General features: G+C 45.0%; 2 protein-coding genes across 2 annotated transcripts; both read right to left on the reverse strand.

The window, feature by feature from the left end:
* Positions 1–11,297: 11,297 nt before the first annotated feature.
* Positions 11,298–12,986, reverse strand: LOC120453047 (mitochondrial 2-oxoglutarate/malate carrier protein). Its single transcript, XM_039637567.2, has 2 exons — positions 12,408–12,986; positions 11,298–12,336 (listed from the first exon to the last, which is right to left on the reverse strand). The coding sequence occupies exons 1-2, from the start codon at positions 12,525–12,527 to the stop codon at positions 11,503–11,505; spliced, it is 954 nt and encodes a 317-aa protein (XP_039493501.1). The 5' UTR covers positions 12,528–12,986; the 3' UTR covers positions 11,298–11,502.
* An 11,179-nt stretch (positions 12,987–24,165) lies between these two features.
* LOC120451391 (protein Diedel) lies at positions 24,166–24,543 on the reverse strand. The gene has a single exon (XM_039635055.1). It carries the CDS (start codon positions 24,541–24,543, stop codon positions 24,166–24,168), a length of 378 nt encoding a protein of 125 aa, XP_039490989.1.
* Between the last annotated feature and the right edge of the window lie 2,016 nt (positions 24,544–26,559).

Consider the following 26,559-nt stretch of genomic DNA (forward strand, 5'->3'; position numbering starts at 1 on the left):
TATTCCCTATTTTTACCAGCTCTTCAGGTTTCAGTAAAGAATGAACACCATAAAAAATAATCATTTACCACCAAAGCTAAGTGGGTGTATGTTAGTTTTACCTTGAAGCAAATCAATAGCGCAGCTCAAACCGAATTGCAATTGGCTTGGAAGTGTCCATTGAGTTGTGCCACCCCAGAGTTCGAGCCATCCAAAGTGTGTACATAGCAATCTAGACTCGCCTAGCCACTCATTAGCTTATCGATCGGTGATAGAACACTATGCAACAGTGAACCCCCCCTATATCGGTCCCAATTCACCGGATTGACGATGGCGATGGAGGTGGTTGCATAGTGGGATTAGTGTAACTGTTAGCTCTCATATCTTAGATCTTCCATTATGTAGATGTTTGTTCCGTTCTGTAAATGTCTCAAAACGTCTTACAACTAGCAATTCAATTGAAAGCTACGTCTTCAACCTGTCCAAGTACCTGACTCTCTCTGAAATCCAAGAAGATACTATGCGATATGTACATAGCTTAACTTTGACTCCTCTGTCGCTCAAACTAGCTTTTCTGTTACTCGAAACTTTGCTTGTTGTCGTCGTTATTAACTAAAAAATTCTACGGGTGCAATATGAATTTATACCAACTTAAGGACTCGAACAATCAGGCAAACAAACAGGCTTCAAGACCAGTTCCCCGTCGTAGGAGATCCAAGTACAAAATCATAATCACTGCAATTGTTAACTAATTATCTGCCCATCCTCCATTACGTTCTTCAAACTACGTACATACATATATCCAATATCCAATATAGCAATATGCATAGGGTGCATTTCAATTGTGCTTCAGACAGTCGAAAGTTTTGAGATTGAAGATTGGAGATTGGAGATTGCGGCAGCTTAATGAATTAATCCCTCAAAAGGCTCGCCCATCCATTTCTGTACCACTACATGTATGCTTATGATGGCTAAGCTCCTTCGATTCCGATTTTGCAATAATTAATGTGTGCAATTAGGATTGATTGCCCCACACCCCGCCTCCGCCCCCAAGGTCGGCAAATAAATCGAGAACCCCCAAGAAGGGGGTTTTTGTGCGGGAAAAACTAATAACAATGGCGAGACGTCAGTTTAATGGATGAGTAGGAACAAGCCATGGAAAAATGTTGCTCATTGTTTTCAAAAAACAAACAAAGCGGAATGGATGTTGGGAAAGCAGAACGAGAATGAGGAATTCCAAACAAATGGCAATTATTAATATTGAATATGGTAGCGCATAAGTGACATAACATACATAGCTCATAGAGTCCTCGTTGTGTCTGTGTATCGGTGTATCGATGTGTCGGTGTGCAAGCATGTCTAGTCTAAGTGTACATGTAAATGCATTATCCTTAAGCATTATCCTTAAGCTCCGAGCAAGATTGTTAAACTCAATTGATTGCCACGCATCCTAGGCTAAGCTGAAACTTCAAACAGCAAACAGCAAACTGCAAGCTGCAAACAGCAAACCTAGATTTATATATTGAGTGTACTATACTGTAACTACCATATACAAACTACGCAAGGAGATTAAAAAGCGACAACTAAGACGGAACTCTCGGCGATGACTTTGTCTTATTTAAATTTCAGCCCGGGCACTAAGGGTATCTTTGCGGATTTGCGGATTTGTGGTCCACCAGGGGCACTGATGGGTATGTTTAAGGATTTGCTCGCAGGACTGCGAATGCCATGAGTTGCCACACTTGATGGCAATGCCTGATGGCTGATGGCCAGCCAGCCAAGCAGGAAGACAAAGTGCAGTGCAGTGCCAGCTCAGTTCAGTTCAGTTCAGCAAACAACTGGCAAAAAGTTTACACTTACATTTTCGGATCATGGCCCCCGGAATCCTTTGCTGCCCTAAGGGGCTTTTGCGGGGGATACGGAGGGGTTCACCAGGGTGAGTATGCCAGTCAGTTGGTTGGTGGGAAAAACGGATATGGCCAAGATGGATAGACAGCTGCAACAGTTGCAGTCAGCAGTCAGCAAAGTGCGAAAGTGCGATGCAACGCATCTTAAACAACTCTTTGGGGGGCAGCAACTCGCATGTGTGTCTGATTTTTTCCCATTTTCCCCAGCTTAGGTCCTTGGGTCCTGCATCGCACAAGGATACCATACTTGGCCCCATCCCATGGGGCAAGTGTCCGACGTAACAATGTGGGGACAAAACGTGCTGCGTGTATTGACTCACTAATGAGAAAATGAGCAAGAAACCAGCGGACAAACCGGGGCAAACTGCGCAGCTACAGCGCACTAATGACCCACAGCTGAAGCCAGAGATACAAATGGAGATAGGGATACCACACAGATGGAGATACAGATACAAAGCACAAAGCGCTGTGCAGCGCCATAAAGTGCACCGCGAGAAAAGTATATAGAACACCAATTGGTGTGAAAAAGGGTAGGTACGTAACACTAGCTAATGAAATAAGCTTAAACTGTTCTTTTCAGTGCATGAGACTACTTTTAGCTGGCAATCTGCGACTTCCACACCTTCGATTGCCGCAACACTTTGTTGTGCGAGCGTTGTAAAAATGCAGAAAGGAGGTTACAGCACATCAACGCACCACCACCAGCTCCATCTGCACCTCCATCCCCATCCCCCAACTCCAGATCCAGAACCAGATCCAGATGCACTGTATATAGTAGATATATAGCCATCTGCAGCTGTGGATGCAGCGTGTCCTTGCCCGTAATCAGTCGAATAACGACTGCCAAAATGGCGGATAAGCGCGGAACTAATAAAAGCAGGAAACGTTGCAAGCTGCACACAATAAGCTGCGACCGGAGCTCATCCTTCAGCCAGGTCCTTGCCCCCTCACTCCCCCTTTTGCCACCCCTGCGACCCCTTTCAGCTTATCACTGGAGTTGAAGGCTGCGTCAAACCCTCGACGACATTTTATTTGCTCGCTGGTAATTTTGTTTCCGTTTGCTACTAGTGTTTTCCCCCATTCCAACGAATCCTGGCTATCTCGTCCTTTTTGCTTCCTTTTGTTGGGTTTGGTTAATGAACCGAAATGCGTGTTTGTCTCCCACGTTTCGTTTCGGGTTTGTATTTTGTGGCATTTCCACTGGAGTTCGCTGCTCTATTGAGGTCCTTCGTCCTCCCATCTCTAATCCTGCCACCGAATATGGTGGCGAAATTGTGTTGCCCCAAATATGTATTGCAATCATTGTTTTGATGACTTTGTTGCCGGGCAAAGTCGGTCGAAGTCGCGTCTCCAGGGGGAAAAAGGAAAGAAGGGGCAAATTTTATCCGGTTGTTTGGATTATTGCTGGTAGCTTATGTTCCGGAATCGCATTCTATTTATGGCTGTGTCTTTGGCATGTGACTGCCTCGCACACACACGTAATTACAAATCGCTGTCTGGCATTTCCGCTCCGCCAACTTCTAATGCCCATAATTATAGACGTATAAAATTGTCTAGCATTGGGGAATGCAACTTTGATGCTCCGTATACATATGTACAAAGACCTTACATGACATGGCTAAATAATAATATCATTCCCGCATAACACCATTTCGAATGTACTGAAACACATATTAAAGCAAGGATACATATATCAAGCCATTTTCCTCTCATAAAAATCGATGTAAAACATGGCGACAACTGAACGCCGTAATGAAATCAAAACTCACTTACTCCACATCAGAAATTGGAACACCGCAGAGGCTAAAAAGTCACAATGTTGTGTTCAAATTTGCCAAGAGCTGTAAAAAGTTGCCCGCCCTTTGATTACATTTTTCTTTCTGTTTTTTTTTGAGTGCGTGCTTTTTTAGCAATTTTATGAATTTTTCAGGCAACGGGGAAAACATCTGCTAACAGCGATTTATTGCATTCGAAATGTGAATTATTAATGCGAATCCTTTGGCAAACGGCAAATCAGCAAGCAGCAAGCAGTCGGGAAAGTCCTCTTGAATATGCAGTGGGGAAATTAGTGTCCTGCCGCTGTCTTTATAGGTCCTTAAAAGCCGCTAATGAAATCAATATAGCCGTTCTGAACAATGCCGCTGGAGCGGAGCGCATAAAAATGCTAAATAAATTGATGTACTGCGGCAGGACGCCGTCCGGAAAAGTGAGTGGGTGGAAAACGATGGGCTGTTGGGCTGGGCGGAAAAACTCAAGGAAAACGGCCCGAGAGTGACGAGATGGATGGCTGCCTGGCTGACTGCCTTTTGTCGTAAAAGGCGCCATTCCCTTCCTGTTGTACGACCCTTTCATTGTGTTGCGATTCAGAAACCGGCGACTTTCAGGACTATTTGGTTTTTTTAAGGGGTGGATGCTTTGGGGGTATGGACCATAGGCACTTGCACTCGCCTTGGCCAAGGTCTCCAAATTGTATAAATATAAACGACATTAGAGCGCGGCTGGAAATAAAACAAACATCAAGTCAAACCCAGTGAACTGAGCACAGCACCTTCTGCACCTTCCCCCAAAAAAAGTGTGGAAAAAATACAGAGGCCCACCTGATGTGGCAATTCAAGCGCAGCTTTATTGTGCTCCATGCCCCAAGTTCGATTTTCCATATCTGTACACAATACACACAGCTATTTTCGTGGGATCCGCGAGGCGATGGGCGTTGGGCGGTTAGCTAAGTGGGTGTGGCAGTAGTCCGCTGCCAATTTGCCATTGTTCGTTTATATTTAACCATTTATAAATATATGTGAGCAGCAATGATAATGTCCTCGACATAAGTCGTTGTTATTTCGGAGCCAAAAAATGAGCAGTCGCCGAGAAAAATAGATTTACAGTGGAACCATAATAAAGTAGATACATTTTGAGGAATTTTATTATATTTTATATTATTATATTATTTATTGCCTTTAGAAATGAAATAATATGCAAAAGCTGAGCTAATGCAGCAACATTATATCTTAATATAGCTGTAATTATAAAGTAAACTTTATGGAGAAACAGAAGAGATATTATAAATATGTTTTGTTAGTTCCCTGAACACTTTTCACCAGCAGACTAACCACTGTGTCTGAAAACTGTAAAAAGCCCTCAACGACGTGTCAATGCCAAAGGTTCACACTTGCTGACGGGCGTGGGAGATCCTTTTCGAAACGGTGGGGTTACTGTTCCGGAGCAGGAGCTGCTGTGTCCTGACGGCTGTGATGGCAACACATTGTTCTAAATATCTAATGGCGCCCAATACGGGGGCATTTGCAATTGAAGCGTGAATTTGCCCTGCCCAATTCCGGATGCGTGAACAATTTCCAAAGCCAAAGACAAGCAAACAGACGGAACCGAGAGAAAAAATGATATCTGCCCGGAGTTTCAGGCTGTCGATGGAGATATGAAGTTCACTTGGCGGCAGCAGCCGAAGGATATGCAGTGAAGCAGGCCAAATGACATCAGTGGATTATCGGCGACATCGGGGGGCGCATAAACCAAGCAATTTCCTGCCCCCCACCCCCCGGACATCCTTTTCCCTTTGTGCGGCATAAAAAGCTGAATAAAACACACGAAGGACTCGGCTCAACTCGACCCCAACTTGCTCGCCATGTGCATGTGTGAGTGTGTTAGTGTGTGAGTGTAAAGCGAAACAAAAGGATGAAATATCGCTGAAAAACAGAACTGAACACAACACAACACAACACGACGGAGAAGAAACAGGCGCCCCTCTAAAGTGTCGAAGTTTGAGGGCAGCACGTAAATTTGCGTTATCCTTGGGCTGACCTTGACTGACGACGGGACAGCGGCGGCAGAAATGAGTGCGACTTCCAGTGCTTTGGCCTTCACATTGCCACCAAAGGCCTCGCACATTCTTTCGCCACTCGGCTGCGAGTATATGTTAAATAACTTCACGCACTCACGCAGCCGTGCACTGGGAGAAACGAAATAAGAAAAGATAAAAAACGCATTACAACTATTAAGTCTTTTAATATTAATCAGATTTTACGGCTACTATTTGCCATGTTTTTATATTGAACCCACAATTTAGGAGAGTTAAACTCAAAACAATCTAAGAACTCAGATGTTTTTCTCAATATAATGGATTAATTCTAAAAATTATATATTCCCAACTTATTATAACCGACTCAATATTATTTTATTAAGAATATGCTTTGCCTTCAAGTGCTTAGTGTTTTTCCAAGTGCAGCAAAGAGCGAGATGAAGAGCTGGCTGCTGTTCATGAATGCAAGTACAAATTACGGGCTCATTCAGTTGGCCAAATGGCGGAGGCTCGCGCAGCGGGAGGCGGTGGGTGGGAGGATGGAGGTGGGCGGAAATGGAGGGGCGTGTCCTGGCAGCGGGAAACACGAGTCGGGCGCTGCTCTTGCGGACCGCTGGGCCGCTCTGCCGTTGCCGTTCGGCCGGGAGAAAAAAGCTGCAAAAAAAAAAGCAGAAAACCAGAAAACCCCCGCTGATGCAGTTTGTCCTTCAGCGGAATTCACACGTACCGAGCTTGTCCTGTGCCAACAAAACACAACAACAAGGACAACTGGGATGATGAGCCGCGGGCTTAACATCGACATTGACACTGGTAGTTGTCGCTTTGGCCCGCGGCCACGCCCCCTTTTCCCGGTGGGTCGTAAACTCTCCGCTTCCACACTAAATTACAAGTCTTAAATTTTATGCTTCAATAAATCCGCGAGCGACAAAAATGCGCGCGACTCGTTCGCAATTTGCCGCAAATTGAATTCAATTAAATGAATTAAAATGCATTCTACATAAGCGCGACCGTTAAATTGGAATCAAGCGGAATAAAAAAAAACTAAATTAAAAATTCGAATTTGGAGCAGGAAAATCCGGGTGGGAAAATCCCGACTCCTCCCATCATTCCCTCCAATCGTCTGCAACTTTCCGTGAGCCAATTTGCAGTAAGAGCGAGTGAAAAATCAAAGCGAAAGTTGGGAAATAAGGGAAACTTCGCAGGGGAAAATCTGGGGGAAAATAGTCGGGGTAGCTGGGATTTTTAGATAAATAAGAGTGGGTGGAAGGTCTTGAGAGCGCATTAATAAAAGCTGAGCATGTTGAAAACTTTTTGCCAGTCAATAGAAAAGTTCGCCGGGAGTTAGCTCGTTTTTACTTGCCTGCTCGTATACGTATATATATACTTATTTTGAGGTTTCTGGGTTACTGTGGGCGGGGGCGTGGTTGAGCCCAACTTGACAAATGACAATTTTCACTAAATAACTGTTGGAACTCATACAAAAAGCAAACGGAAACCCCATAAAACGAAGTCACCGCAAATGACAGGACACGTGAAAACAAAGAAGGCAGACTGGCGAACGGGGCGGATACTTGATGAAGTTAAGTAAAGGGGGAGCCAATACATTAAAAGTCTGCCTGCTTAGTTTGCCCAAAGCCACTTCAAGAATTATCCAAGCAAGCGGCAAGAGAGTTGGTTTATGTGATCCTTGAGGAAATCAGCAATTTATTGTACTTAAGCGCCTCTTGAACCCATCTGTGAAAACGAGTGAATAACGTTTAAAAAATATGTGATATACTAGCAATTTCAGCTATTAAAGGAACTTTCCAATGTTCATCTATCAAATCCTTAATGAACTGAGGTACACTGCATCCCTTGAACACCGCGAAGGGAAAACAGCACTTTCAAGAGTTCTCAGTGCATTCAATTGAGCAGACAAGGAGCTGAAAGACCGAGACGGTCTCGGCAAACTTTGAGGTCCGGACTGCCATCCCCGCAGATCCCCCAATAAACATGTTTGCCCGGCCGGGCTAATTGAAATGCAGCCACTTGGCTAATGTCGATGGGCAGAGGATGTGGAGATGGGTGGGTGGAGGATCCGAATCTGGATGCAGTTCCAGTTGTGGGGGATCGCTCAGCAGGCTCCTGTGATGGCAACAAACTAATCAATTTAAAAAGTTTCAACCGGCAGCAAAGTTTTGCGTGCGACGAGCACTACTTGTCTTCCTTCTAGTTGGGTAAATCTCGAGTCTCTCCAGTTCAACGTTTTTATGTACACGCCTAATGGGAAAACGGAAGTTGCAGAGGACATTCGGGTTGGCGACGCAGCAAACAGCCAACAGCCAGGGGAAAAAATATAGAAACAGCGCTCGAACACGACGAGCAGTTGTTCTGCATTTCCGTTTCCGCCGTTGCCGCTGTTTTCAGTTTGGGTCCCCCTTCCCCACCAGTTTTGTACCCCTTATCTTTTCGTTTCAGGACCTGCACACAGAAATATACTCGATTGCAAACTGACAGGACGCAGACCACTTCCTATGGAATTTTCTTGAATTTATTATTAGCAAGCTATGGAATTGATTTACAACGAAAATGAATTTGATTTTCAATTCCTAGAAATTGTCCGCATTTCTCGGCCATTTTATTGGTTATTTATGTACGACATGCGCAATTGGCAATGCAGCTGCAGTTTAAGTTTCCCTCAAATATTTATTAAATGTTATCTTTCGAGTTAATTTAATAGCTATAAAATCTAGAAGGCACATTTCGGCCAGTGTAGCCAGCTGAAAGTGCATTGGCATTGTCCTTGCTTATGATAAATCCGCGTTCATGTAATGGAACACTCGAGTGGGCGGAGGACATTGTCGGCAAATATTCGCAAAGGACGAAGGACGGGCTAAATAGATAAATTGAAAAAGTTGCGCGTTTCAAATGCTTTTCGCAAAAGCAATTAGTTTGGCGCTCGGGGCCGAGAGATCTGCTCCACTCCACTCCACTCTACGCAGCATCGTGTTGCAATTAGCGCAGCTAAAGAGCAGTGGAAAAACAATACGAGCGCCAAATGGCCGGCAAAAGCCAAAGCCAAAACCGTGCCGAAATCGGGCCAAAACCAAACCAAACCGAACTAAACCTAAACCTAAACCAAGCCAAGCCCGAATCGAAACCAAGCGACCAACCAACCAGTTAACTGAAAACTCTGAATTATGAGCCACGACCGCGGCAGGACGAGTGCCCCGCCCACTGCGCTTCCCAATCCCAAATCCAATTCCTGCGGCAATCCCAGAGCCCCTCCAACCACTCTTCTGCCCCCACCCTTCATCCAGATCCATTGGAGGCTCCCTCGGGCGGCCCAAAACGCATTAATACCAAAATCAATCGGGCCAAATTTCGAGAAATAAAACAGGCATTTGGTTGGCAAGGTGCCTGCACTATCTAACCACTTAATACCCTTGATTATGTTTTTTTAAATTATTTAAGACTTCTTTTTTTATTGTGATATCCATCGATCATTGAAACTAGCTGGCTGCCCTTCAATTAAAGCTATCAACAAAAGTTATGAGTTCTGATTTTCTTTTGTGGTAATAAACTTTTATTTGCAAGTTTGAGCTCTGACCAATGCGAAGTAAACTTTCTTAATAAAATTATTTTCAATTCCAAATAGTAAATCTAGTTTTTTGTAGTCGGTTCAATATTGCTTGGTATCAAATTAAGCATGCAATTCACAGGAAATTGAAAAATTAATCTAATTAACCTTTAACATTGCCTATAATCCAAATTAACTAAATGTATCTGGTGTTTGGCTGCCCTTGACCGATGCTCCTGCAGGGTATTCCAAATGGTCGCAGCTGTGTTGCTGCCAAATATTTCCACGAAAATCGAAGCGATTTTCCACAGGGCAGAAGCAAAGCAAAGATAGTCCATCGACGGGTCTCTAATTGAAGTTCGTTTGGAACTGTGGGTGGCAGTGGGTGGTTGGGTGGATATGGCCCAATTGGCTCGTCTGCTCGTGTGGGACATTGAATTAATTACATTTACACGGCCCTCAACTGATTTCCTCCCTCTATTTCCCTGAATGGCGGCCTGATGTTTTGAGTGTTAATTAAAAATTGCATGTTTAATGGGCGCTGACAGTTGCGGCTTTCATTGGTTGGTCATTCAGCTTGCTGGCGGCTGAATTACCAGTGAGTGGATACCTAAATCATGTTACAAGAGAATAATTCAACTACATAACTTCTAATTTATGTTCAGTGCCAGCAGAAACTTTTGCTTTAGGATAAATCAATTAAAATAATTTCTGTAGAAGCACAGGCTTTTCCTTGCTCAATTATGCCTTAAGTAGAATGTGGCCCAAAGTAAGTTGGCTTGCTCTTGGCCCTAATGAAGCCACTCACTTCGTTCACCCTTCGGCTGCCTTTAATTACCCGAAAGTACTGCAGCCAAAGGCTAACTAATATCCCGCAGAATCATTGGCCAGCTTAAACTTTAGCAGGAAAACTCGGTTCCCGGAAAGTATCTCCAAGTGTGGGAGCTTAGCTTCTTGGGCGCAGTGCAGGCAAATTTTTCATTTCAATGCGAGTATAAGCTAACTGGGCGCCCTTTGGTCAGTAAGTAAGATTTTGCTCATTTATTTACGAGATAAACTTTTGATTTGTTTGTACCAGCTGGGGGGCATTGGAGTGGAGTGGAGAGGCTGTGGAAGTGGTTAAACGCCGGCCAAGCTGAAAACATTTTATTGCCCAAGTAGTATTTGGTGAGCGGCGAAACTCCGACTCCCCCTCCACTGAGAACCAATAAAATGAATTTAATATGCGATTCTTGCCCTTGGCTTCGGGTAATTCTCGCTTATTATAACCCCCTTAAAATCCCCAAACCGCCCGAAGCCCCACTTCCGCCAAACGAAAACTGTAACGCTCCAGTTAACAAACTTATGGCGTAATAAAAAACTTTTTAAATAAATTCGCGCGAGGATTTTTATGGCCAGTTTGTAATAAATAAAAATTCCCCAACCAAAAGGCAACCAAAAAAATGTAAATTAAGTTTTCTGTGGTCTGGCTGGGCATTTCGTTGGCCGAGTGTGGCAATCATCAAATGCATCAAATGAAAACTAATTAAATAACCCAATTATCGACTGTCATAAAGTCAAAACCAATCAAATTCGCAAATGAAACCAAAGATCTATGGCCGCTAACTTTATGGCAGCACTGTTTATTGAACTACAACTCGAACAAAGGTTATCGCAGTGTTTCCTCCTTATCAATGAAACCAAATCTGTCGATGGGTGGGCGCTTGGAGAACCAGTGCAATCTCTAGCCGCGGAGTTTATCGTGGGGATTTATACTTTGCACCGGCAGTGAGCCCAGTGAGCCAGTGATAAGGTTTATCAGGGGCATACGCAAACAGTAGCTGTGCGAACAGCAGGCTGGTGAGCGGCATCTTCCACATAGACATGTAGATACTGTAGTTAATTTTGCAATAGCAACATATGGACGGGCCCACACCCACCCACTTCACACCCTGAAGTTGGCAAACCCAATGACTTTGAAGACTAGATATGGTTGAATAATCATGCGCACGCGAGGTACAGGTGGACATCTATAAATAGAACCGCAAGCAAAAGGCGAAAGTAACATTTTGTGCTTTATTGAGAATCCACTTTATACTTATGGCGCTAGAAAAACTGTTTCAACATTCAAGCTAATCGTTATCATGTAATATTGTCACCGGAATTGCCGACATTTAAATGCCCTAAGTTTTGTTTAAACTTAACATCGTATATACACGCATGGTTGGTTCTTCGTTCGTTGATCGCTGGATATTGGATATTGGTATTTACAGGCCAGTGCTCTTGTCCGAGCCGAGGACGTACTTGTTGTAGCCCTGGTTGAGCTGCTCCAAGAGGATGAAGGTCAGCACGGTGTGTGGACCCAGGCGGCAGTAGTAGGGCGTGAATCCCTTCCACAGGGCGAACACTCCCTCCTGGCGGGCCACGCGCAGCAGGACGTCGGCGGTGCCACGGTACTCCGGCTTGCCATCGACCGTCTTCATGTTCTGGATACGGGTCTTGGCAATGTCCAGCGGCATGGAGGTGATGGTGGTCAGCAGACCGCTCAACATGCTGGCGCAGAAGTGCAGCTTAATGCCCTCCTCCATCTGGAGCGGTCCGTTGCGGAAGTAGGTCTTGAACTGCGAGTAGCTGGCCAGTTGGGTCATGTTCACGACCATGGCGCGACCCACCGTGGGCAGACTGCCTCGCCACAAGGCCGTAAGGCCCTCCTCCCTGGTGATCCTGGCCAGGGCGTTGGCCACGTTCGTGTAGTTCCTCCTCTCGGCCACCGGCAACCTGCCGTCTGAGGTCATGCGCACGAGGGCCACCTCCGCGGGCGTTCCAATGAAGGCGCCACAGGCTCCAGCGATCGTGCCCATGGCCATGCTGTCCGTGATGCCCGGACTCCTCTCGAACTTCTCCCTGAACAGATCGTTCAAATACGTGTACATGCCCAATCTTCCAGTAGTGTAGGTGGCCTGTCTCAGCAGAGCGGCTCCGATGCCCTGGTACAGGGCCAGAGGTCCCTCCTTGCTCACGATGGTCTGGATGCAGTGCAGGGAGCTGCGGTACTCCTTCTTGCCACTGCCGGCTCCAGAGATTTGCATGCGCGTCTTGACCTGTGAATCAATAATCGTACATCCCAATGGTTAAACATATATTTGGCTAGTTAAAATGTCCAGTGTGTTACCAAATCCAGCGGCTGCACCACCATGGTGGCTCCCATTCCCGAGAGGCCGCCGAAGAGGAACTTGATGGCATTGGAGGCCACCGCCTTCTTGGGCGCCTCCTGGACAGCAGTAGCGCTCATTTTCACTGGACTCCGATTACACAACACACGGGTAAATGCGAAATATGCTTGCTGTTTGCAGTTATCGCTGCCCGGAAAAATCGACTCGACGCCGCAGAGGAATGTGGAAAATGCGGAGGGAAATGGTAAAGCAGCTCTATTCGCCGATGGCACAGTTAATAATGAATTTTCTCCGCCGCACGCACTTGCCGAACAGCTGATATCGCGTTTTGATTGTGTGGGTCTTAAATTTATTTCCTAGATTTATTTTCGCACCGCGAATGTTGTTCAATGTCAAATGCGGCGCCTTTTCTCGCCCGGTTTATTTTTATTTTCGGCACAAGTGGCACGTGCTGCTTGGCTGCAATTTGTTGCGTGGTCGCGGAATGTTTGGCACCGAATTCCCTTTTTTATTTGCCTTTTTTCTCAGCCTGCAATTGAGGAGAAAACCAATGCAGCTAAACCAGCAACAACACGAAAATACATCTGGTGGCCACGGGCTTGTTGTTAGTGGGCCACAGCTGATGACGTGTGCGCGAGAGAGCGAGAGCGGCGGCGCAAGAGCGCGGCAGGGTTGCCAGGTGTGGTGAGAGTGGTTATAAATAAATAAACACCATAGTAAAACACACTACATCTCAAACCATTTGCAATTGCATAAATTTTATATAAAAATAAAATACATAATATATATTTAAATAATAATGTAAATTAATATTTATATGCAAGTATGGCCTGGAAACCCTGAAGAACAGCAACGGTGTTGCTAAACGCCAACAGCTGAGCGCCTTGACCGCACTTTCAAACTAGAGAGCGCAACGTCCAATTAGCATTTCCTCGGTATCTTTGTATCTTTTTGTCTTCTTTTGTTTACATGATTGATTCACCCACACACAATTAGAATTCGCCAGATTTCTCACAGAATAACACCTTTCAGTACATATGTTTTCTTTATCTCGAATGCTGCTTTTGTTTGGAGTCTGCTTATCGACGCACGAAGCAGAATGTTTGCTGCGCTTTTATCGTAATTGCGCTAATTAGAATTCCAATTGGGCCAATTTGATTGTGCGCCATTTCTGATTCGTTTTATACAGTCGTTGTTAATGGAACTACAGTAAAACCGGCTATAGAGCATCATGATAATCAGGAATACCTATTTTAGACATTTTGTATCAGTTCAATTTTTGTTATATGCTTAGAATAAATAGTTCCATTATAGCATTTACCAAAGTCAATATTTGCCGCCTTCGATTCCGTTGTAAGGGAATGTAATATAGTTGTTTTCGCCTCGTATTTTTAGCTCATCTCTGCTAATTTGCAAGATACATATTTTGATTCCCATACAGATATGAACGCACGCTTCCAGCTACAATTGCTTTCTCCTCCATGTTCAACAACCTTGCAAGGCCGTGCCGTGCCGCCTCGAAAGACATTTCACGGATCAATGGTTCCCGGGAATTTAACGAAAATGACAGATAATGACGATGGAGCTTGTCGCACAACATGTTATCATTAAATCGCACTCGTATCTTCAGACGGCATTCAGTCAGCTTGCCGGAGATTCATCCATCCAAGCGCATTACGCGCATTCGTTCCGCATTTCTTCTGGAGCACCCAATGCCCCTCCCAGTGCTCATCCTCCCATTGCTCCTCATCCCACGACGACCCTGGCCCCGACCACCTCATTCAATCAGAGGCGACTCAACAGATTGCCTGTCGTTTGCCTGCCATTGGAGCCGAAGCAATTCCAATTCAATTTTAGCTGCGATGACGAAGCCGGCGACAACGCTTGCTCCAACAGGGATTTTCGCATTTTTTGTAAAAAAAAAAAATCCAAATGGAGAGGGTCTGCTGGAGGTGGGCATGGTTCCGGGACATGGCGCATTGTAAGCAATCAGCGGAGGAAGGAGCCAGGCGAAATCTCCAGCTGTCAACCGGGCTGTAGATAAAAACTACCTCCCATGCAGGACACTTTCCGGAGTCCTGCGCTCCGCCTCGCACATTATAAATACCATTCAGGAGTGGAACGGACCCCCAGCCACGGTTAATATGCTTCGACTGCTCAGACTGTCGAGCAAACATGTAGTTCACATGCAGCTAAGGTCAAGATAGTGGTACTCCCTCCTGCACAAATCCTAAAAAATATCCTCCAACTCATATTTATTATGTGAAATATAAGTTTAGATGGTATTTTCAAAAGAAACTTTATTTATTACTCCAAAATTGTTTTTTGTATTTTGAAAATAAGTTACTAGCTATTGTTCCGCTGGTGTTAAAGTAAGCAACCGGTGTGAAGGACACCGTAAGTGAAATTGAACGCCTGGACTTACCGGAAGGAAGAAGGCGACGAGGCATATAACCTGTGTGGATTCGATTGCGACAATCTATGGGCACAGAAAAAGTTGTAAAAAATAGATAAAGGGTTCAAAGAAACCGGCTGTGGCTTTTACATGTTAATAGTTTTATTTAAAGGTTCAAGCAAATAATTGTGGCGCACTGCATTCCATTTCATCTCTCATCAGAACTGAAATTGAAATAAATATACATATAAATTATTTGGAAAGTACTTAGTGTGCTGGATATTAGCATTAAAGGTATAAAAATCATATGGCAGCACTTGAAATCGCTGAGCTCAAAGTAAAAGCACGCCATCGAGTTAAAGTAATGGAACCCCCTTTGAGATGCCCACTTATCAGCTGCACTTTCGAATCATCTTCGGATTGCACGAGCCAGCGGGTGCATTCAATCTGAAGGTTTGTCAGGTGGATGTGTGGCAGGGCATGTGGATGGGATATGGATGATAATGCTAATGGGGAGGTGGATGGGTTTGTCGACTCGAGACCCGGTTAGGTTCCAGCGCTCATGTGGCGCTGGCTGCCTGGCTGCCTGGCCAATCAATAAAATTTCACGGCGCAGTAATCAAAGCATGTGACATTAGCGCAAAGTTGAATGAGTCCATGGCCCGGGATCTGGTTAGGCTTTTGTGTGGTGGGCTGGCATGTAGGGGCTTTGGATCGCTCAATAAATAAGTTCCCCTCCTCCTTCGATTCATAAACATGTAAATGTGCTGCCCTGCAGAATCAACAGTTTGTCGCCTGCTAATTTTAAACCAGAAGGAGTGTGGGACAAACGGGCCAGCGAAGTTCACCTGCAAGTTTGTGAACATTTATTTTCGTGCAGCGCGCTTAGTGATGCGTTACAGCTTACAGTTCCGTGGGATTCGGAGGAGACGGCGCCGGAGCAGGAACTTTCCAACCGGTTTTGGTCTTTCAGCCGCAGTTAACCGGGCCCGGTTTTTGGTTTGGTTTTGGCAACGACCAACTTGGACTGCAAATCGAGTGGAAGACTTCAATGCGTTGGCAAACGAAAATAAGTTGCCGCTGCCGTGGGAGCTCTCCTTCCTGTCTGCCACCATTTATTCTTGGCTCCGGCTCGAATAAATAGGAGTCCTTGAAGTTCAGACAAAGGTCGCACTCCTCGGTAGGTATTTCGTATTCAGCGATTTGTGTCACTGCCAAGCGAAAGGCGAAAAATGATCAAAGTGGCCCAAATGGACAAAATGGAAGGCCAAAAGGAAACGCCCTGGCGCGTGTTGGAAAGCCAAAAGGCGAGCCGAGCAAGGAAGTCGAACAATTGGAAACCTGGCTAGAAATGCCAGAAATGGCGCATGATTCAGCCGGCAGCAAGTGCATTTCGACCAGAAGTGCAGGCCAAATTAAACGGAAACGCAAACGCAAATGCCAGCAGCTGAAGTGAGGAATTGTTTTGGCAAACTTCGTTTCAGCCAAGTTTCCGATAGAAATTAGAAAGTAGAGAGAAATGCGAAAGAGCAGCTTGTGCCAGGTTTCTGAAACTTTAACAAAGAGTAAGTGTTTAGTTGCAACAATAATCATAGATTTTCAAGTACGCTTTGGTATAAAAAGTTCCCTTCTTGAATAAGAACATAGAAGAACACACAACTTGAAAGCAGAACGATGTCAAAACGCGAGAAATGTTGTCACCTCATGAGGAAGTAGTGTGTCTAATAAAAAAATGCAGCAGAAGCTCTTTAAATCTACTGCGTGCATGGCACATGAGTCATCTGTTCTTGGGAATCTCCCACTTATCCCGGAGCTCCCCATCCTGACGCAATTTTCTGCTGACTGTCGCTTAAATTAGAACAGCATTCAGAGATCCTGCGCGCTGTAATGAAATCCGCTTTAGGAAGAATTCATGTGGGGATAAAGCCGGAAAAAAGAAATGGCTGGGCGGCAGCAGCCCGAGTGGAAAGTTGAAATTGCTTTGCCCAAAAGGACGGCGGAACGGATCGGAGCGGAGTTAACCCAACAGCATGGGTTAACCGAGGGTGTCCTTTGGCTATTTGCAATATGCAAAATGCGACAAAATAGTTTGGGGGGTCCACAGTCCACGGCCACGCCCAGCCACTCGACTGCGCTGGCTGCGTAAATAAACATTTAACTTTCTATTAGGATTTGCATGAGAAGCGAGGGAAAATTGGTGTTGCCATGAGAAGGAGGACGAGCAGGACGAAGAGGAGAGCTCGACAGGATTACCCCGGCCGCAGCCAATTTAAGCGGACTCCTTAGGGGCAGAGCGCGGCTTAATCAGATTGTGGTCTAAACATGCTAATGGCATTATAATTATCCTCAGGGAAAAGGCACAGCCACCTGCCCCAGCGATTTGCGAATTGCCAACTTTTTGCTGCTTTTTTTTTGCCACTTAAAGCTGCTAAATTGCACTGTGGCTGCAGTCGCTACTGTTTCCACTCCTTCATGGACTGCTCCACCAAGTGCGATCCCTGCGACATTAGCGAATAATCAGCATTAATGGCCAAGATACAAGCGCATCATCCGCCGGATGAGGATTCCGGCGGATTCAAAGGGCCATTGTGCAGCAGCTTCTGTTTTCCATTTGGCCCCGCTCGGCAGCTCGGGGATTATATCCGCAGCAGCTCAATGAAAAATTATATGTACATTGTTGTGTTGGGTGGCCTGCCATGTGGATGACGTCCTTTGGTCCTTTGGTCCTTTGGCCCTTTTGTCCGCTCCCCGGGCGACATTGAAATTGAAATTAGTTTGCATTATTCGAGGCAAGCACTGACAGTTAATTGTTCTCCAGTTGCCCCTGCTGCAACATTGCTGATCTCTCTTGACAGAGCAAACAACAAATTTAGTGAATGTAACGAGAATTGCCTTAAAGAAACCCATATGACTGAAGTGGAAGGTCAAAGTACAAGCTTACAGAATTGCAAGTTCGCAAAGCGCACATCAATATCAACTCTAATTTTAACAAGAGAGAACGCTATAGTCGAGTTCCCCGACTATCTGATACCCGTTACTCAGCTAGTGGAAGGGAGAAGGAGAGTCTTAAACACAGTTTTTGGCGGTTTGTAGGCGTTATAGTGGGCGTGGCAGAAAGTTTTTTGGCAAATCGGTAGAAATTTACAAGACTAATACAAAAATGAAAAAATATCAAAACATTTTTCAAAAGTGTGGGCGTAGCAGCTTTGGGCGGTTTGTGGGCGTTATAGTGGGCGTGGCAGAAAGTTTTTTGGCAAATCGATAGAAATTTAGAAGACTAATACAAAAATGAAAAAATATCAAAACATTTTTCAAAAGTGTGGGCGTGGCCGTTTTGGGCGGTTTGTGGGCGTTAGAGTGGGCGTGGCAACATGAATCGACAAACTTGCGCTGCTTCTATGTCTCTGGAGTCTGTATGCTTAATCTCAACTTTCTAGCTTTTTTAGTTCCTGAGATCACAGCGTTCATACGGACGGACAGACAGACGGACAGACGGACGGACGGACAGACGGACAGACGGACAGACGGACATGGTCATATCGACTCGGCTATTGGTCCTGATCAAGAATATATATACTTTATATGGTCGGAAACGCTTCCTTCTGCCCGTTACATACTTTTCAACGAATCTAGTATACCCTTTTACTCTACGAGTAACGGGTATAAAAATAAAGTAGTTTGAAAAACTAAAAGATCTTATTGCAGATTCATTTTATTTCAATTCCTTTATATTCGTTTTATACAAATTCAAACTAAAGTACGATACACTTTTCTTTGTGCACTCTATTTGTCGTCCATTGGCCGTTGTCAGCCACCTCATGATTACCTTTAGGCACGGGGCAAGTCTCGTGGTCATGAGCGCAGAAAAATACGTTCATACGCCCCATTGTCCACATTACGTATACGTAATGTAGAATACGGGTAGCCATATGGGGCTGTCCGCCTGCAATCCACATGAAGAGCCACCGCCCGCTGATTAAGTACGAAAATTTATGGCTCCGTTTTTGTACTGGATTCTGAAAGGCACTCTTCTCCACTTTGTTGTTTGCGTGTCAACCTTTTTGGCCATATAAATTAAAAGCAGCTCAGTCTCGGCCTCAAACAACTAAGCCACTTGGCTAAAATGTCTGTGGCTTCAACTGTGTAACTAAAGTCGGTTCAGCATCATTGTCAGGGCCAGATAAAAACTTGAAATCTGCTGCGGGTGCAACTTTGCGCTATATAAATGCGGTGGGACGGCCGAAACCGCTTTCAACTGCTCCGAGCCGAAGGAGCACTTTTCCTCGCATTTCCTCACATTTCCCCCTCACTTTGCCGCCCATTTTCCAAGAGCACAACATCAGTGCGGGGCATCACGCAGCAGAACAAACAAACCAGGACCAAGGGCGACAGAAACAAGAAACAAAAACCGAAAAACGAAAAACAACTTGGCCGCCCACTTTCCCGTTTTCCCGATCCCCCTTCCCCCGGAAAAGTCAATGGCAAAGGCAGCATGCCAGGCATAGTTTAGGCTACAAAATTTATGGTGTTAATTCCAAGTATAAGTATGAGTGTGTGCGTAGGTCCTGGGGCGAAGCTTTATGTGTGTGCGTATGCGTATGTGTTCGAGTGTCTCAATTCGGGACCCTCAGCATGCCACTTTGCACCATGAGCGGCAATAAGCTCCCAGCAAATCCGAAATGTCTTCTCACATGGCAGTGAAAACAGCAAGGAAAACTTGGCCAGGAAAATATGAAATGCCCTTTGATATAAGATAAAGTATACAAAATTAAAGCGGAAGAGAATTAAGAAAATTAAACATCAAGATTGATAAGTTTGTGAATTTTACAACTAGTTTCGACTAGGTGACACATTCACTTTTATTCTAACTTGAAGGTCCTCAAATTGATTGAATGATGACGAGGAAGGCAAAACTTTTAAAGAGCATAATAGATGGGTATAATTCGCATAATGAACACAAAAATATTAGAGACTTGCAAGGCGAAGAAGTGATGACACCAGCTAATCCATCATCAAAGCCGACCTTGAGTCAGTCCATCTCGACTGGCCAACACGAAAGTGAATCAGAGTCTCGTCCCCAAGAGTATTCGTCTGCGTAGTCGACTCTATTTATACTTTCCTCATTTCCTTTTCATTTTTACCCACTTTTTCCCACTGGTTTTTCCAGCTTTTTCCAACTTTAGGAGGCTGGGACAGTGTAGTTCAGGTTCAGCAGACAGAAGGATACGTGGTTGTCGTCGCAGTCATCGGTGATTTATTGTTTCGAAAGTTTTTCCCTTCATCGCTCGGCCGTTGAAATGGCATAAAACTTTATTGAAATCCCAGCCACATCCGCCTCATCGGGAGCGCATCAATCAGGGCCCAGTAACATATGTCGGCAGATTGGTTAAGTGCCACGCCCACTGCGCCAAAGGCAGAGCCAGAACCAGAGCTCACACAAGGCGGCCCAAATGGAGAATTGACTTTGAGCCGCATAAATTAGAAGGCCCTAATGAAACTGGCAGCCGGGGCGAACTGCAGTGAAACAGTAAAAAGTGCTGCAAAATGCTAGGAAGAATACAAATAGAGAGAAATCTGCCCTTAAAGTTAAACGCCTGGAGCGGTCGAGGTGGAAGAGGTCATTGGGGGTCGGGTGAAGCCAAGCGCAGCTGCAAACAATGGCATTTTAAAAGCTCAGGGCAGGACGAGCTCCGGCTCTTGGCTCGACCTCAAAGCCACAGACAGACACAAAGGTGGGGGGGGGTGAGCAAAAATGCTGAGGGGATCGCACGCACAGAGAGAAAAGATTCATACTCTTGGATCTAGTTTTTGAATTCTTCAAGAGCCCTCTGCCATAAAGCTGTATGTTATTAGAGTATTGTAACAAATAAAATGGAATGTATACATTTTTATTTAACACAATCTATGTGACACATTTATTCTCCCAGTGTAGATACGGAGTAATGCGCGGACGACAAACCTTTAAAAGACAAACAAGGCAGCACGACGGTGACACAGCGGCACACATGGCGTATGCGTAATAACATTTTGCGTTACATTTGCTTTTTATTGCATACCGCAAGGCGGATACCAGCCCTCCTGTTTCAGCTCCTGCTCCTACTCTAGCGCCTGCCCCTCCTCTTTTGTGTCCTGCGGCCGCCTTAATTTCCGTGCCATGAGGCACGGTAAATGTAAATGTCATACGGCTAATGCGAAAACTTTAAACTGCCCAAACAAATGGGGACCTTCCGGGGCCCGAAACACAAAAAAAAAACTTTCCCAAATTCGCCGTGTCAGCCGGGCATTACAGCACATAATAATTGCCAGTGGCGTCTAACGAATGGCCTCGAGTGGCCCCTTTGACTGATTTAAGAGCGACTGAAGCACTTGTTTATCTTACGGTTCTCAGGGAACGGAAAACACAGGCAAAGTTTGCTCAAGAACAAAAAGGTATTATCAGCCATGAAGTTTTTCAAGTATTTTTAAAGTATCAAAGTTTATTTGGGCAAAGTAAGCTTAAACTATGATTCAAATTGGCTAGAGCATAAAGTTTAACTTAAAAACAAGACGCACATATTCAAAAAAGGGATTTAAAATTACTTTGTGGCGCATAAATTGTGCCTTAATTAAGTTAAAGCCACTCAAGTTGTCCTTGCTGTACTTTTGCCCAATAACTGGTCAAAGACTGACAGACTCCATTGGGCAATCAAACAAGGAGTCCCTGAATCCTCCCAGTAGTGGCTGAATATCCTACCCAAAAACGAGTCCCACTGACGAATGTCGAGCACAGCCATCGGCAGTGGGTAATTGGGAGGCCAAAGTGGCACAGAGACTGGCAAAAAGGCAGCAAATTGTGTCATTCTCCATCTATCTGTATCTGTATCTGTATCTGTATCTCAGTCTGAGTCTGAGTCCGAGTCTGAGTATGAGTGTGAATACGAATCTGTATCTGTAGCCATTGAGTGAGGTTGGGATCGTGGGAGAAAAGCGGGAAAAGTGGAAAGTGGAAGGCGGAAGTGGATGGAGTGGAATGGAATGGATTGGAGTGCCACTGAAACGGAAGCCGCGATTAAATACAAATAAGGCATTAAGTGCAAAGGCGCTGAGGCGCATAATACAAATTGCGTCGATTGGGGAGCGACGGGGAATACCCGATGATTGGGTGGGTGGTGGCAAGTTTGTCTGGGTGCTTCTGATTGCCATGTTGCTGCCACTTTAATTCAGAGACAGTCGCGCTGCAAAATGAAGACAGAAACTATGTCTGTCGACGACGGGAGAACTTGATGGTAAGTTGATTGATTTCGGAAAGTGTATTTAATAAGTAATTTTATTAAATATCACATTTTAAAGTAGACATTTCACATGGTTTATTATAACAATCAATAATGGGACGTCTCATTAAATGCTTTTGTCATGTGATTCCTTGGCCTTTAAAATGTAATCATATATTCAGTCAGTATTTCATTAGTTGCCCACTCTAAGCAACTCAACTCCTTGGAGAGAGCGTGTCCTAGCCAGCTTCTTGTTGCCAATTTCTATAGATTTAGCCATGGCCTGCCAATTTATGCTCGGCAATCGCCCAGCCCCTAAGTAGACAACGCTCTTCGCTCCATCCGCTGCTATGCAAACTGCCTGCAGTAAAGGACACGAATTGGAATTGGAAGAACAGGATACGAAGGATGCGGAGGATGCGGAGGATGCGGAGGATGCGGAGGATACGGAGGAGTGGCGGAGATGGGGGACAGACAAAGGACATTACATTGCGGCTGGACGCGCTTCGTGGGGCAAGTATACCAACAAATTGTAATGAAAACAGCAGCAATGGCAATTGAAAGTGGTCTGCTTAGTGGCAGAATAAAGCCGCACTGGCCTTTAAAAATTTACGTTGGGTGACGGGTGCGTACTCGAGATTCTGGCGGGGAATGGGATCAACTCCAAGGCCGAGTCACCGGGTGCAAGTATGCCAATTTATATTTAGCCTCTCATCGGTGGCCCTTCACCCGTAGACAAGCGTCCTTTTTCACTATGATGTTGGATTCCTTCCATATATTTTTTTCACGTTTTTTCTTCTTCAGCTCGGCCAGCTGCACAATTTTGCGGTTCATTTAATATTTTTTCGTGTTGTTTACCTGGCCGCTTGGCCAATTCTATGTGGGCCAGGTCGAGTGGCGGCCAGCGGCCAGCGGCCAATGGCATCGACATCGGCATTAGTATTAGTATTAGACTGAGTATTGGTATTAGCCCTGCCCATTAGCCTGCTCCGCCGCGGGCTCTTTGAAGCTAACGAGCTGCCATGGCAATTAGGGCTGGAGTCTGTACCGCCGGCGGCAGGAGGGCTCCTGGTTTTTTCCATTTATATTTTATTGCCAAGAATTGTGAGCTGCCAGAAAAATTTGCGCCAAGTCATCACAATATGAATAAGTCAACGTTCGGGGTGCACCGTGTGCGATTTGCAGGAGCAGGAGACTCCCAGCACTGAGGAAAATTTAAAAGGAAAGTGCACTGTTGAGTCTAGGTATTCCCAATCAATCTAGAAACCTTGATGTAGATATTCACCCCTGTTTCGCGCAGTGCATGCGAGTGTGTGGGCATTTGTAGTGGTAGGTGTCAAGAACCTGAGCGCCGCTGAACTCAACTCGAATCAACTCGGCGCCCTGTCAATAATGTGTATGCATTCAGTTTGTGTGTGGAATCAACAGGGCGTGCAGTTCCAATTAAATCCAAGCATTCAATTACTGAAAAGGCGACAAATGCACACACCTCCAATAGAATTTTTTGCAGTTCGAGATGAGAGCAGGAAATCCACATTCAAGCAAAGTTTTTCCATCATGGCTGTACAAAAAGCGGAACAAAACTATGGAAATGGCCGGAAGTTTACAGGGGTAACGAAGTAAATTTGGGCTGAAATCCTATGAATCAGTTAAAGAGATTCCACCCATTTAAAGTTCAAATAATTCTTAATATTTTTGGGCTCAAGTTGTATGCGAGTTGATGGACAATCGAGTTGAATTGATTGAAATTGACAGCCGCAAGTTTAGCGCAGAATCGAACTAAATCTGAAGGACGGCGTTCGCATGGAAACAATGCCAGCCGCGCTTAGACAAAAAAAATATATCCAGCTAAGGGATGTGCCGCATTTTTTATGCCATTGTTGTTCGGATGCCAAACTAGTTCCATATGCGGATGTGTTTTTCATTTACAGCGAGCGGCAAAAAATAACCATAAGGATGGCTGTCGGCAGCGGAAAATCCAGTTTACATGCCGAATGGAAAAAGGGACCAACAAAGCGAAGAACCCCAACTGATTTCCTGCTGCCAATTCAAAGTATTGCATTTGATAAATATTTTCACAGTCTGTTCTCAATTGAAAAAGGGTTCAGCTCTTTAATTTATTGCAACTTCCAACTTTCTAGGTATGAACTGGCAGAGAAAACAGAGTTCGCTCATTTCGGTGCCCAGCAATTCGATGCCGTGCATGTAATTTCTCTTCAAAAAGTCGCTGGCAAAAGATCCTTGAAGGCAGCCCCTAATGCATTGGCATCCAAATACATCGCACGCCGCCCTACCACAATAGCTACCCACCAGGGCCTCCCCATTGGCGCATATGGTAATCTTGCAGCCAGTGCCATTGCTTTTCGCACCCACAACGCCGCAGACTCCTCCACGGATCTTGAAGTGCAGAATCGCCGCAGAAGTGCAGCAAGTCGTGGAAGCCAAGTTTATACATGCCAGCCAGAAAACCGCGATTGTAAGCCGCTTCATGGCGAGCGATCCAGAGACATCTGATTCATCTTCTACTACTGCACTGCTACTTATGGGAAGTTATTTCTTGCTGGGAAGTGTGTACTTTCCGCAGACGAAAGAGGTCAGTTCACTCGGTTGGTAAATATAACTCTTTTTTGTTTGCCCCTTTGATTAGCAACACAAAATGCTTAAATATGCAAGGGAGTTGACAGAATTCGGTTATGTATTTAACAGAGTACATTGTGAAGTGTACCTGACCCATAACCGATTTAGTATCGCCTGCTACCCTTTGTTTTTGCTACTAAAAATAAGTACTCTAAGGTGATTTGGGGTGCCAAATATTCAAGCTGACTTGGCCACGGCTTGGATTAGTACGAGCACAAAGTTGCGCTGGCAGGCGCGTATAAAACTGGAGCACACACTCACGGCCACACACGCAGGAACATAAAATGTGGGCACTGATTACATTTGCATATTACGTATACGACCGGGATATCGATGCAAGGCGCTAACCCTTTCTCTCCCCGCTCCTGTGCCAGAGGAGCCAAGTGTGTTTACGGAAGGAATTTAATTTCCAACTTTGGCTTTGGCCAGGCGGTGCCCGGAGAAAAGTTCGTGTCGTGTAAACTTCGTCCTGCCGGTGGGCCAGTCACTGATCTAATAAAAGGACCTCGACCGGGCGCCACATGTGTGACACTTGTGGAGCAGCCCGGCCAGGCCGACGGGATTATGCAGCTCCGCAGCGAACTTTAAATTATGTAATTCAACACGTTGCAGGGTGCTGAAGTAGGAGGTGAACGGAGCGCAAGGAGCAACATGCAACATGCAACGCGCCACAAACAAGCGGCAGACACAAACGGGCACGTAATATTTACACAGCGGGAAGTTTCGGATGAAATCTCTGATATATTTGTATAATATTTTAACTTAAAAGATTGAAATATATAAATAAAGCTCTCGATTCATTTATGCTTTTCTTTATGTAATTGGGTAAGATAACTCATTCTTCGCAGGAGACTTTGCCCGTATAAACAAAACAAATAAATGTATATGGAAGTGGGAACCATTACGCGTAAATCGCATTTTTATCAGTGCCCGCATAAATTGTGGCCCTGTTGCAGAGCCACCATTCGCCTTGTCGATGGATGAGTATGCCCCACCTGGGATCCACGAATTTCAATTAACGTGCCAACACGAACGAGTTGCTACCCGTGGCGCCCACCAGCCAATTTTCCACTTTTTCCACCAGCACCTGCTTGATGGTACGCAATAAATTCGCCAAAAATAAAAATGAAATGAAAAACCAACTCGGGCAGGTAAAACCACCCACGGGGAGTTACGGAGTCTCGAAATAGCCTACTTATCGCTGAATTTTGTAATCCCCATGCAACAAGGATGTTTCCCATTTCTGTAGCACTTCTCACTCACATACTCGTTGCACTTTTGAGTTTATTTTAATCTCTGGAGCGATTAAAACGTGACAGAGCGATTTCATTCAGCCCGGCCACGCCCACTAGCGCTGATATGCCAACTGAAAAATGGGCGAGAATTTATATGGATTTTTGGCTGCTGGTCGGGGAAAAGTGCTTCTGCTGAAAGTGATTTTATCTAAATTGCTATGCGAATGAAAATCATTTATAAGAGTTGAATAAAAACCAAACAATGGAAAAATCGTGGCAACGATATGATTGTGTTTTCAACGAAATTCCAAATACTCAAATGAATCACGAATAAAGCATTGCCACAGGCTGTTTGGTTGAGCACATTATTGAAAAAGTATTAATCAATATAATTCGACCCACCTTAATCGCCACAAGGGCGCCATAGATCCCATTTCGATTAGCCGCATATTAAAACAATATTGAAGTCCTTCCAAAAATTAGCTTTTCGAATGGCCTCTGATTGCAGATAAAAAACCTTAATAAAATCCAAACGCAAGCCACGTTGGGTGAACGAACTGAATGGCTTGGGGCAGGAACTGCGTGCCGAGGTGTTGCATGTGCCTCGGCATACATAAAAGGCAAACGTGTGGGT

This window comes from Drosophila santomea, chromosome 3R, assembly GCF_016746245.2.
Source record: "Drosophila santomea strain STO CAGO 1482 chromosome 3R, Prin_Dsan_1.1, whole genome shotgun sequence".
Taxonomy (NCBI): domain Eukaryota; kingdom Metazoa; phylum Arthropoda; class Insecta; order Diptera; family Drosophilidae; genus Drosophila; species Drosophila santomea.